The 14,277-nt window shown below is 42.5% G+C and overlaps 1 protein-coding gene across 5 annotated transcripts in view; it reads left to right on the top strand.

The window, feature by feature from the left end:
- The window catches only part of LOC139378617 (CUGBP Elav-like family member 2), an 83,515-nt gene that overhangs the window by 60,135 nt on the left and 9,103 nt on the right, over positions 1-14,277 (top strand). The window contains exon 9 of one of the 5 annotated variants that reach the window (XM_071120938.1): positions 7,846-7,977. The exons of the other annotated variants lie outside the window; for them this stretch is intronic. Within the exon in view, the coding sequence (XP_070977039.1) occupies positions 7,846-7,977 (132 nt within the window). The remainder of the gene's footprint in view (positions 1-7,845; positions 7,978-14,277) is intronic. 5 annotated transcript variants of the gene reach the window in all.

The following is a 14,277-nucleotide window of genomic DNA, read 5'->3' as shown; positions in this document are numbered from 1 at the left end:
AGGATGGGCTCTGAGGATGTTTTACCTCAGTGAACGGCTGTTAGAACGCTCTCTCATACACACACACACACACACACACACACACACACACACACACACACACACACACACACACACACACACACACACACACACACACACACACACACACACACACACACACCTACAGAAATGCTCAGGGACTTGGAACTGGAAGCAAAATCGCGGCTGCATTCCGGAATCCTTTTGGCCGTCCATCTGTCGCTGGGCAACCGTACGTGATTGGCAGTAGATGTGAGACAGCTCAGTGACATCTGGTCCCAGTCTTCAGCATGAGGAGTCAGAGAGCTGTGAGAGGCTCAATTACCCCAATGAGCATTCAATTAGAGCCAGCTAGCTAGCTAGCGCTTACGATAGAGCCCCAGCCCAGTTCAGCCCAGGCGGCATACAGAGGCTCCCTAAAGCTATACAGCCCAGAGTACACAGCACAGCCTGCCAGCTGTATAGCCCCAATACTGGAGCTTCCTCTTTCTGATACAGTTGAAGTCGGAAGTTTACATACACCTTAGCCAAATACATTTAAACTCAGTTTTTCACAATTCCTGACATTTAATCCTAGTAAAAATTCCCTGTCTTAGGTCAGTTAGTATCACTACTTTATTTTAAAAATGTGAAATGTCAGAAAAATAGTAGAGAGACTTTTCACGTAGCCTTCCACAAGCTTCCCACAAAAAGTTGGGTGAAATTTGGCCCCTTCCTTCTGACAGAGCTGGTGTAACTGAGTCAGGTTTGTAGGCCTCCTTGCTCACACACGCTTTTTCAGTTCTGCCCACAAATGTTCTATAGGGTTGAGGTCAGGGCTTTGTGATGGCCACTCCAAGACCTTGACTTTGTTGTCCTGAAGCCATTTTGCCACAACTTTGGAAGTATGCTTGGGGTCATTGTTCATTTGGAAGACCCATTTGCGACCAAACTTTAACTTTCCGACTGATGTCTTGAGCTGTTGCTTCAATATATCCACATAATTTTCATCCCTCATGGTGTATCTATTTTGTGAAGAGCACCAGTCCCTCCTGCAGCAAAGCACCCCCACAACACGATGCTGCCACCCTCGTGCTTCACGGTTGGGATGGTGTTCTTCGGCTTGCAAGCCTCCCCCTTTTTCCTCCAAACATAACGATGGTCATTATGGCCAAACAGTTCTATTTTTGTTTCATCAGACCAGAGGACATTTCTCCAAAAAGTACGATCTTTGTCCCCATGTGCAGTTGCAAACTGTAGTCTGGCTTTTTTATGGTGGTTTTGGAGCAGTGGCTTCTTCCTTGCTGAGTGGCCTTTCAGGTTATGTCAATATAGGACTCCTTTTACTGTGGATAAGGATACTTTTGTACCTGTTTCCTCCAGCATCTTCACAAGGTCCTTTGCTGTTGTTCTGGGATTGATTTGCACTTTTCACACCAATGTACGCTCATCTTTAGGAGACAGAACGCATCACCTTCCTGAGTGGTATGACGGCTGCGTGGTCCCATTGTGTTTATACTTGCGTACTATTGTTTGTACAGATGAACGTGGTACCTTCAGGCATTTGGAAATTGCTCCCAATTATGAACCTGACTTGTGGAGATCTACAATTTTCCTGAGGTCTTGGCTGATTTCTTTTGATTTTCCCATGATGTCAAGCAAAGAGGCACTGAGTTTGAAGGTAGGCCTTGAAATACATCCACAGGAACACCTCCAATTGACTGAAATTATGTCAATTAGCCTATCAGAAGCTTCTAAAGCCATGACATCATTTTTCTGGAATTTTCCAAGCTGTTTAAAGGCACAGTCAACTTAGTGTATTTACACTTCTGACCCACTGGAATTGTGATACAGTGAATTATAAGTGAAATAATCTGTCTGTAAACAATTGTTGGAAAAATTACTTGTGTCATGCACAAAGTAGATGTCCTAACCGACTTGCCAAAACTATAGTTTGTTAACAAGAAATGTGTGGAGTGGTTGAAAAACTAGTTTTAATGACTCCAACCTAAGTGTATATAAACTTCAACTGTAAATGTTGCATTTTCAGGACAGGTGCTCTCTGCTGTTTCACATTCCAGACGAAGTGTAGCCATTGTACATCAATAGCTTCCTTAGATCTCAGTCTTTATGAACAGGTACAGTAGAGAGGTTTGATATTATAGATAGCGGTTCTGTCCACATTAAAGTGATGGTAAACTGGTAGCGTTGATGAGTCTTCTGTTCTGCTCTCTAGTCAAACCAAATCAAATCCAATTGTATTTGTCACATACAAATAGCTGTGTCTCCTAGTCTTAGTCATCCTCCGGGGCCGTCAAACTCAACTCTGGACCTTGAAGCCAGTTCCACTGCCTTGTTCTATTGTTGCCCTCTAAGCAGGGACTGATTGGGTGCAATTAATGATCAGGCAGATCAGAACACCAGCCAGCTCTGCACCTCGTAGGGTGGGAGTTGAACACCCCTGCTCTTGGGAATGGTGTTATAACCTGTTTCGCTTGATTAAGTGGCATTAGGCCTCCCATCTGTGTGTGTGTCTGACTGACTGACTGAGTGTATAGAGTGTAGGGTCAGATCAGTGTCTCTCCACTCAGCCGAGCCTGATTGAGTCATCCGCTCCACTCTAAACCCACAAAGTGACAAAGCCACTCGACAGCGCTGCCCTCCATCCGCAGAGTGGAAAAATACAGCGTTATGCAATAGCATAGGGACTACTTCTAACACAGCACATACCGTGGCTTTCATCATGCTTTATCAGAGTGTTAGTGTGAAACAATGGTCGGACTGAAGAAGATGAGCTCTTCTCGGGTCTGTCTGGTTCCTCTTCAGGTTTCTTTCTCCTTTAGGAGTTTTTCCTTACCACTTAAGCACTCTGTGACAAATGAGTTTCTTAAAAAGGGCTATGCTAATAAGATTAGACATTGTCTTATAGAGATGTGTTTTACAAGAATGATGTTGTTTATCAGGATGACTGGTTGGAACAAGTTTTTCACAATGTGCTACTAAATATATTTATAATGTCCAGGTTGTGAAGTGAAGAACAGAACTGTATTTCTTTGGAAATGGAGATTATTTTCTGAGGTTAAAGGCATGTATATGTGTAGACAACAACATGTATATGAGTAGACATCAACATGTATATGAGTAGACAACAGCATGTATATGAGTAGACAACAACATGTATATGAGTAGACAACAACATGTATATGAGTAGACAACAACATGTATATGAGTAGACAACAGCATGTATATGAGTAGACAACAGCATGTATATGAGTAGACAACAGCATGTATATGAGTAGACAACAACATGTATATGAGTAGACAACAGCATGTATATGAGTAGACAACAACATGTATATGAGTAGACAACAGCATGTATATGAGTAGACAACAGCATGTATATGAGTAGACAACAACATGTATATGAGTAGACAACAACATGTATATGAGTAGACAACAGCATGTATATGAGTAGACAACAGCATGTATATGAGTAGACAACAGCATGTATATGAGTAGACAACAGCATGTATATGAGTAGACAACAACAACAGCATGTATATGAGTAGACAACAGCATGTATATGAGTAGACAACAGCATGTATATGAGTAGACAACAGCATGTATATGAGTAGACAACAACATGTATATGAGTAGACAACAGCATGTATATGAGTAGACAACAGTATATGAGTAGACATGTATATGAGTAGACATCAGCATGTATATGAGTAGACAACAACATGTATATGAGTAGACAACAACATGTATATGAGTAGACAACAACATGTATATGAGTAGACATCAACATGTATATGAGTAGACAACAACATGTATATGAGTAGACAACAATATGAGTAGACAACAGCATGTATATGAGTAGACAACAACATGTATATGAGTAGACAACAACATGTATATGAGTAGACAACAGCATGTATATGAGTAGACAACAACATGTATATGAGTAGACAACATGTATATGAGTAGACAACAACATGTATATGAGTAGACAACAACATGTATATGAGTAGACAACAACATGTATATGAGTAGACAACAACATGTATATGAGTAGACAACAACATGTATATGAGTAGACAACAACATGTATATGAGTAGACATGTATATGAGTAGACAACAACATGTATATGAGTAGACAACAACATGTATATGACAACAACATGTATATGAGTAGACAACAACATGTATATGAGTAGACAACAACATGTATATGAGTAGACAACAACATGTATATGAGTAGACAACAGCATGTATATGAGTAGACAACAACATGTATATGAGTAGACAACAACATGTATATGAGTAGACAACAACATGTATATGAGTAGACAACAGCATGTATATGAGTAGACAACAGCATGTATATGAGTAGACAACAACATGTATATGAGTAGACAACAACATGTATATGAGTATATGACACATCAGTATATGAGTAGACATGTATATGAGTAGACAACAACATGTATATGAGTAGACAACAGCATGTATATGAGTAGACAACAGCATGTATATGAGTAGACAACAGCATGTATATGAGTAGACAACAGCATGTATATGAGTAGACAACAACATGTATATGAGTAGACAACAACATGTATATGAGTACAACAACATGTATATGAGTAGACAACAGCATGTATATGAGTAGACAACAGCATGTATATGAGTAGACAACAGCATGTATATGAGTAGACAACAACATGTATATGAGTAGACAACAACATGTATATGAGTAGACAACAACATGTATATGAGTAGACAACAACATGTATATGAGTAGACAACAGCATGTATATGAGTAGACAACAGCATGTATATGAGTAGACAACAGCATGTATATGAGTAGACAACAGCATGTATATGAGTAGACAACAGCATGTATATGAGTAGACATGTATATGAGTAGACAACAGCATGTATATGAGTAGACAACAGCATGTATATGAGTAGACAACAGCATGTATATGAGTAGACAACATGTATATGAGTAGACAACAACATGTATATGAGTAGACAACAACATGTATATGAGTAGACAACAACATGTATATGAGTAGACAACAACATGTATATGAGTAGACAACAACATGTATATGAGTACACAGCATGTATATGAGTAGACAACAACATGTATATGAGTAGACAACAACATGTATATGAGTAGACATGTATATGAGTAGACAACATGTATATGAGTAGACAACAACATGTATATGAGTACACATCAACATGTATATGAGTAGACAACAACATGTATATGAGTAGACATCAACATGTATATGAGTAGACAACAACATGTATATGAGTAGACAACAACATGTATATGAGTAGACAACAACATGTATATGAGTAGACAACAACATGTATATGAGTAGACAACAACATGTATATGAGTAGACAACAACATGTATATGAGTACACATCAACATGTATATGAGTAGACAACAACATGTATATGAGTACACATCAACATGTATATGAGTAGACAACAACATGTATATGAGTAGACATCAACATGTATATGAGTAGACAACAACATGTATATGAGTAGACAACAACATGTATATGAGTAGACAACAACATGTATATGAGTAGACAACAACATGTATATGAGTAGACAACAACATGTATATGAGTAGACAACAACATGTATATGAGTAGACAACAACATGTATATGAGTAGACATGTATATGAGTAGACAACATGTATATGAGTAGACAACAACATGTATATGAGTAGACAACAACATGTATATGAGTAGACATCAACATGTATATGAGTAGACAACAACATGTATATGAGTAGACAACAACATGTATATGAGTAGACAACAATGTATATGAGTAGACATGTATATGAGTAGACAACAGCATGTATATGACAACAGTATATGAGTAGACAACAACATGTATATGAGTAGACATGTATATGAGCAACAACATGTATATGAGTAGACAACAACATGTATATGAGTAGACAACAACATGTATATGAGTAGACAACAACATGTATATGAGTAGACAACAACATGTATATGAGTAGACAACAGCATGTATATGAGCAGGCAACAACATGTATATGAGTAGACAACAACATGTATATGAGTAGACAACAACATGTATATGAGTAGGCAACAACATGTATATGAGTAGACAACAACATGTATATGAGTAGACAACAGCATGTATATGAGCAGGCAACAACATGTATATGAGCAGGCAACAACAGACAGCTGGCGGATGTACACGTGTTGTTTATCGCATGAGAAGTCTGCACTGTGACTGCGTCACACACACACACACCTCCTGTCCAGGCCGGTCGTCACGGCAACCACAGAAACGGAACATTTCAGGCTGTTCCCGGAAGAAGGGAAGACAGAAGATTTCAACGCTTGTTCTTCCACGCTGTCAGACGGGCCAATCGGGACACGAGCACCTCACCTTCTCTTTATTGGTCATACTGGGTTGAGCCATCTCGTCCAATGAAAACTGTTAGTGGAAAAATAATCATCCTAACGCCCTTTAACCATTCACCCAGGTGCCAAAATCTTCTTCATGGTGTCTCGTTCATGTGATGTTGTGTGTGTGTGTGTGTCTATTGTGTGTATTCATGGTACTGTATATACATTCAGACTGTATATACGACACATACCTCGCATTTGACAAGGTGTCCGCCCCTTTTTCCTGGGTCCACAGGAGTGTTCTATAAACGGGCGTAGTTCTCTCTGTGAGTTGGTCGTTGGGGCTTCATTGCTCTGTCCTACAGAGTGAGTCTGTCTGCCTTATGGAGCCTTGACCAGCTGTCTCTCAGTAAGCTAAACAGCACTTCAGCATATGTCCAATCTACTACGCCATATTTCTCTATTCACACACACGCGCTCTGTCTCACACACACACACACACACACACACACACACACACACACACACACACACTCTAACTGCTCACATACACACTTTCTCTCTCACACACACACACACACACACACACACACACACACACACACACACACACACACACACACACACACACACACACACACACACACACACTCTAACTGTTCACATACACACCTTCTCTCTCACACACACACGCTACTGTCACACACAGTGCAGGGTGCGAGGTTGACCACCCCTGCAGGTGTTTAATGGTCGTTATTTTAACATCAGTCAGAAGCTGGCATGGCCTCATTAATTATGCCTAAGTGATGGCCCATATGCTAATGCCATGTAGCTAATGAGTAAACCAGGCTACAGTTAGCCTACATACTAGACTAGAGTTGCATACTGTACATTATTTACTGCCTCCAGAAACCTCACGGCACAGAGAGAACAAAGCTCTATGTTAATGTAGAGTCCAAATGTCTTGTTATATTACACGTTGTTATCTGTAAAAGACAACAATAGAATCAAACAGGAAGCTAGACAAAGTAGGGTAGATGACGTCTAGAGATGTTCCACAGGTGTTTATGGAAGAGCTTGGACAGGCGGTTGCCAGTGCCATCTCTCTTCCCCCTTGCAGGAGTTTAAGTCCAGCCTGTCCGTGTCTGTCTGTGGTCCACAGTTGTCAGGATCACCTCTGTCTTGGATTGGTAATACCCCCCCCCCCCCCCCCCCGAAAAGTGAACTAAGATGGTACGATAGTATTGTATTTATATAGCACTTTCCACCTCAACCACCATTCATGAGTAACATTCAGCTTGTCAACCCGAGTAGACGCCTCTCCTTCGGCGCCCACGCGGTTAGCACCCGGTTTCGGATGCGGTTCAGACGTGGTCCCCAGGTTTGACAACACCCTCTCTGGCTCCTCTCCTCCAGGTATGAGTGCTCTGCAGTTGCAGAACCTGGCCACTTTAGCAGCGGCAGCAGCAGCGGCCCAAAACTCAGCCGGCCCCAACGCAAACCCCCTGTCCTCCAACGCGGCCTCCCTCGGAGCGCTGGCCAGCCCAGGTAACGCCGCTTCAGAGGGGGGGGGGGGGTCAAACGCGGGGGACACCTGCCCTCTTGTCCTACCACCACCATCCTTTTCACTGTCGTCAGCAATACCATCCTCTTCGTCATCATTGCTGATGATCAAACCATCTTCATCATCATCACCGTCATTATCTTCGTCGTAGTCATTGCCGTCAACACCCACAAGATATCGCTCCATGGTGTGTGTCCGCCATCTCTTGTTCATGCGTCGTGTTGTTGTTACCATGGAGACCCCATGCCGTGTCCGTCCCGGCGCCTGCCTGCGTGTCTGTGTCTGACAGCACTTCACCTCCTCACCGTGTCATGTGACGTGCACACCTATACGGCCATATCATTCTGTGTCCCACGCGTTGTGTGTAATAAGTACTATAGCTCAATGTCGTCTGTGATCGGTTTTCGCACTGGGTGGGTGGGTGTGTGTGGTTGTTTGTGTGGATTTGTTGTGCCTTTAAAGTGACTTGTCTCTTCGCTTCACAAGCCCTCCGAGACACGGGAACCTTAAGTGCAGTGGAGTTGTTTTGGGGGAGAGATGGTTGCTGGCACCTTTATGTGTCGTGTGTGATCTCTGGACGTGGCCAGGGTCTGGTGACTAGAGAGACAGACAGACAGCAGTCAGGAGTTTTCTGGAGGAGATGGTTCATCTAGGTCACATTGAGACACTCTTCTCTCCGTCTATTCCTCTTCTTCACTCTCCTGCTTTTCTATTATTCTGCTCTCTCTCTCTCTGCTTTTCTCTTATTCTGCTCTCTCTCCCTCTGCTTTTCTCTTATTCTGCTCTCTCTCCCTCTGCTTTTCTCTTATTCTGCTCTCTCTCCCTCTGCTTTTCTCTTATTCTGCTCTCTCTCCCTCTGCTTTTCTCTTATTCTGCTCTCTCTCTCTGCTTTTCTCTTATTCTGCTCTCTCTCCCTCTGCTTTTCTCTTATTCTGCTCTCTCTCTCTCTGCTTTTCTCTTATTCTGCTCTCTCTCTCTCTGCTTTTCTCTTATTCTGCTCTCTCTCCCTCTGCTTTTCTCTTATTCTGCTCTCTCTCTCTCTGCTTTTCTATTATTCTGCTCTCTCTCCCTCTGCTTTTCTCTTATTCTGCTCTCTCTCTCTCTGCTTTTCTCTTATTCTGCTCTCTCTCTCTCCCTCTGCTTTTCTCTTATTCTGCTCTCTCTCCCTCTGCTTTTCTCTTATTCTGCTCTCTCTCCCTCTGCTTTTCTCTTATTCTGCTCTCTCTCCCTCTGCTTTTCTCTTATTCTGCTCTCTCTCCCTCTGCTTTTCTCTTATTCTGCTCTCTCTCCCTCTGCTTTTCTATTATTCTGCTCTCTCTCTCTCTGCTTTTCTCTTATTCTGCTCTCTCTCCCTCTCTCTGCTTTTCTCTTATTCTGCTCTCTCTCCCTCTCTCTGCTTTTCTATTATTCTGCTCTCTCTCCCTCTGCTTTTCTCTTATTCTGCTCTCTCTCCCTCTGCTTTTCTCTTATTCTGCTCTCTCTCTCTCTGCTTTTCTATTATTCTGCTCTCTCTCCCTCTGCTTTTCTCTTATTCTGCTCTCTCTCCCTCTGCTTTTCTCTTATTCTGCTCTCTCTCCCTCTGCTTTTCTCTTATTCTGCTCTCTCTCTCTCTCTCTCTCTGCTTTTCTATTATTCTGCTCTCTCTCCCTCTGCTTTTCTCTTATTCTGCTCTCTCTCTCTCTGCTTTTCTCTTATTCTGCTCTCTCTCCCTCTGCTTTTCTCTTATTCTGCTCTCTCTCCCTCTGCTTTTCTATTATTCTGCTCTCTCTCTCTCTGCTTTTCTATTATTCTGCTCTCTCTCTCTCTCTCTGCTTTTCTCTTATTCTGCTCTCTCTCCCTCTGCTTTTCTCTTATTCTGCTCTCTCTCCTTCTGCTTTTCTCTTATTCTGCTCTCTCTCCCTCTGCTTTTCTATTATTCTGCTCTCTCTCCCTCTGCTTTTCTATTATTCTGCTCTCTCTCCTTCTCTCTGCTTTTCTCTTATTCTGCTCTCTCTCCCTCTCTCTGCTTTTCTATTATTCTGCTCTCTCTCTCTGCTTTTCTCTTATTCTGCTCTCTCTCCCTCTGCTTTTCTCTTATTCTGCTCTCTCTCTCTCTGCTTTTCTATTATTCTGCTCTCTCTCCCTCTGCTTTTCTCTTATTCTGCTCTCTCTCTCTCTGCTTTTCTCTTATTCTGCTCTCTCTCCCTCTCTCTGCTTTTCTCTTATTCTGCTCTCTCTCCCTCTCTCTGCTTTTCTATTATTCTGCTCTCTCTCCCTCTGCTTTTCTCTTATTCTGCTCTCTCTCCCTCTGCTTTTCTCTTATTCTGCTCTCTCTCTCTCTGCTTTTCTATTATTCTGCTCTCTCTCCCTCTGCTTTTCTCTTATTCTGCTCTCTCTCTCTGCTTTTCTCTTATTCTGCTCTCTCTCCCTCTCTCTGCTTTTCTCTTATTCTGCTCTCTCTCCCTCTCTCTGCTTTTCTCTCTCTCTCTCCCTCTGCTTTTCTCTTATTCTGCTTTTCTCTTATTCTGCTCTCTCTCCCTCTGCTTTTCTCTTATTCTGCTCTCTCTCCCTCTGCTCTCTTATTCTGCTCTCTCTCCCTCTGCTTTTCTCTGCTCTCTCTCTCTCTCTCTGCTTTTCTATTATTCTGCTCTCTCTCTGCTCTGCTTTTCTCTTATTCTGCTCTCTCTCCCTCTGCTTTTCTCTTATTCTGCTCTCTCTCTCTTATTCTGCTCTCTCTCTCTCTGCTCTGCTTTTCTCTTATTATTCTGCTCTCTCTCCCTCTGCTTTTCTCTTATTCTGCTCTCTCTCCCTCTGCTTTTCTCTTATTCTGCTCTCTCTCCCTCTGCTTTTCTCTTATTCTGCTCTCTCTCCCTCTGCTTTTCTCTTATTCTGCTCTCTCTCTCTCTGCTTTTCTATTATTCTGCTCTCTCTCCTCTCTCTCTGCTTTTCTCTTATTCTGCTCTCTCTCCCTCTGCTTTTCTCTTATTCTGCTCTCTCTCCCTCTGCTTTTCTATTATTCTGCTCTCTCTCCTGCTCTGCTTTTCTCTTATTCTGCTCTCTCTCCCTCTGCTTTTCTCTTATTCTGCTCTCTCTCCCTCTGCTTTTCTCTTATTCTGCTCTCTCTCCCTCTGCTTTTCTCTTATTCTGCTCTCTCTCCCTCTGCTTTTCTATTATTCTGCTCTCTCTCTCTCTGCTTTTCTCTTATTCTGCTCTCTCTCCCTCTCTCTGCTTTTCTCTTATTCTGCTCTCTCTCCCTCTCTCTGCTTTTCTATTATTCTGCTCTCTCTCCCTCTGCTTTTCTCTTATTCTGCTCTCTCTCCCTCTGCTTTTCTCTTATTCTGCTCTCTCTCTCTCTATTATTCTGCTCTCTCTCTCTGCTTTTCTCTTATTCTGCTCTCTCTCCCTCTGCTTTTCTCTTATTCTGCTCTCTCTCCCTCTGCTTTTCTCTTATTCTGCTCTCTCTCTCTCTCTCTCTCTCTCTCTTTTCTCTCTCTCTCTCTGCTTTTCTATTATTCTGCTCTCTCTCCCTCTGCTTTTCTCTTATTCTGCTCTCTCTCTCTCTGCTTTTCTCTTATTCTGCTCTCTCTCCCTCTGCTTTTCTCTTATTCTGCTCTCTCTCCCTCTGCTTTTCTATTATTCTGCTCTCTCTCTCTCTGCTTTTCTATTATTCTGCTCTCTCTCTCTCTCTCTGCTTTTCTCTTATTCTGCTCTCTCTCCCTCTGCTTTTCTCTTATTCTGCTCTCTCTCCTTCTGCTTTTCTCTTATTCTGCTCTCTCTCCCTCTGCTTTTCTATTATTCTGCTCTCTCCCTCTGCTTTTCTCTTATTCTGCTCTCTCTCCCTCTCTCTGCTTTTCTCTTATTCTGCTCTCTCTCCCTCTCTCTGCTTTTCTCTTATTCTGCTCTCTCTCCCTCTCTCTGCTTTTCTATTATTCTGCTCTCTCTCCCTCTGCTTTTCTCTTATTCTGCTCTCTCTCCCTCTGCTTTTCTCTTATTCTGCTCTCTCTCTCTCTGCTTTTCTCTTATTCTGCTCTCTCTCCCTCTGCTTTTCTCTTATTCTGCTCTCTCTCTCTCTGCTTTTCTCTTATTCTGCTCTCTCTCCCTCTCTCTGCTTTTCTCTTATTCTGCTCTCTCTCCCTCTCTCTGCTTTTCTATTATTCTGCTCTCTCTCCCTCTGCTTTTCTCTTATTCTGCTCTCTCTCCCTCTGCTTTTCTCTTATTCTGCTCTCTCTCTCTCTGCATTTCTCTTATTCTGCTCTCTCCCTCTGCTTTTCTCTTATTCTGCTCTCTCTCCCTCTGCTTTTCTATTATTCTGCTCTCTCTCCCTCTGCTTTTCTCTTATTCTGCTCTCTCTCCCTCTCTCTGCTTTTCTCTTATTCTGCTCTCTCTCCCTCTCTCTGCTTTTCTATTATTCTGCTCTCTCTCCCTCTGCTTTTCTCTTATTCTGCTCTCTCTCCCTCTGCTTTTCTCTTATTCTGCTCTCTCTCTCTCTTTTCCTCTGCTTTTCTCTTATTCTGCTCTCTCTCCCTCTGCTTTTCTCTTATTCTGCTCTCTCTCCCTCTCTCTCTCTCCCTCTGCTTTTCTCTTATTCTGCTCTCTCTCCCTCTGCTTTTCTCTTATTCTGCTCTCTCTCCCTCTGCTTTTCTCTTATTCTGCTCTCTCTCCCTCTGCTTTTCTCTTATTCTGCTCTCTCTCCCTCTGCTTTTCTCTGCTTTTTTCTTATTCTGCTCTCTCTCACTCTGCTTTTCTCTTATTCTGCTCTCTGCTTTTCTCTTATTCTGCTCTCTCTCTCTCTCTCTCTGCTTTTCTATTATTCTGCTCTCTCTCCCTCTGCTTTTCTCTTATTCTGCTCTCTCTCTCTCTGCTTTTCACTTATTCTGCTCTCTCTCTCTCTGCTTTTCTCTTATTCTGCTCTCTCTCCCTCTGCTTTTCTCTTATTCTGCTCTCTCTCTCTCCCTCTGCTTTTCTATTATTCTGCTCTCTCTCTCTCTCTGCTTTTCTCTTATTCTGCTCTCTCTCCCTCTGCTTTTCTATTATTCTCTCTCTCTCCCTCTGCTTTTCTCTTATTCTGCTCTCTCTCCCTCTGCTTTTCTCTTATTCTGCTCTCTCTCCCTCTCTCTGCTTTTCTCTTATTCTGCTCTCTCTCCCTCTCTCTGCTTTTCTATTATTCTGCTCTCTCTCCCTCTGCTTTTCTCTTATTCTGCTCTCTCTCCCTCTGCTTTTCTCTTATTCTCTGCTTTTCCCTCTGCTTTTCTCTTATTCTGCTCTCTCTCTCTGCTTTTCTCTTATTCTGCTCTCTCTCCCTCTCTCTGCTTTTCTCTTATTCTGCTCTCTCTCCCTCTCTCTGCTTTTCTATTATTCTGCTCTCTCTCCCTCTGCTTTTCTCTTATTCTGCTCTCTCTCCCTCTGCTTTTCTCTTATTCTGCTCTCTCTCTCTCTGCTTTTCTCTTATTCTGCTCTCTCTCCCTCTCTCTGCTTTTATCTTATTCTGCTCTCTCTCCCTCTCTCTGCTTTTCTATTATTCTGCTCTCTCTCCCTCTGCTTTTCTCTTATTATGCTCTCTCTCCCTCTGCTTTTCTCTTATTCTGCTCTCTCTCTCTCTGCTTTTCTCTTATTCTGCTCTCTCTCCCTCTGCTTTTCTCTTATTCTGCTCTCTCTCCCTCTGCTTTTCTATTATTCTGCTCTCTCTCTCTCTGCTTTTCTCTTATTCTGCTCTCTCTCCCTCTCTCTGCTTTTCTCTTATTCTGCTCTCTCTCCCTCTGCTTTTCTCTTATTCTGCTCTCTCTCCCTCTGCTTTTATCTTATTCTGCTCTCTCTCTCTCTCTCTCTCTCTCTCTCTGCTTTTCTATTATTCTGCTCTCTCTCCCTCTGCTTTTCTCTTATTCTGCTCTCTCTCTCTCTGCTTTTCTCTTATTCTGCTCTCTCTCTCTCTGCTTTTCTCTTATTCTGCTCTCTCTCCCTCTGCTTTTCTCTTATTCTGCTCTCTCTCTCTCCCTCTGCTTTTCTATTATTCTGCTCTCTCTCCCTCTCTCTGCTTTTCTATTATTCTGCTCTCTCTCTCTCTCTCTGCTTTTATCTTATTCTGCTCTCTCTCTCTCTGCTTTTCTCTTATTCTGCTCTCTCTCCCTCTGCTTTTCTCTTATTCTGCTCTCTCTCCCTCTCTCTGCTTTTCTATTATTCTGCTCTCTCTCCCTCTGCTTTTCTCTTATTCTGCTCTCTCTCTCTCTGCTTTTCTCTTATTCTGCTCTCTCTCCCTCTCTCTGCTTTTCTCTTATTCTGCTCTCTCTCCCTCTCTCTGCTTTTCTATT

Source organism: Oncorhynchus clarkii, chromosome 21 (genome assembly GCF_045791955.1).
Source record: "Oncorhynchus clarkii lewisi isolate Uvic-CL-2024 chromosome 21, UVic_Ocla_1.0, whole genome shotgun sequence".
NCBI lineage: Eukaryota > Metazoa > Chordata > Actinopteri > Salmoniformes > Salmonidae > Oncorhynchus > Oncorhynchus clarkii.
Note: the sequence above shows the minus strand (reverse complement) of the source record. Positions and strands in the feature narration are given on the sequence as shown.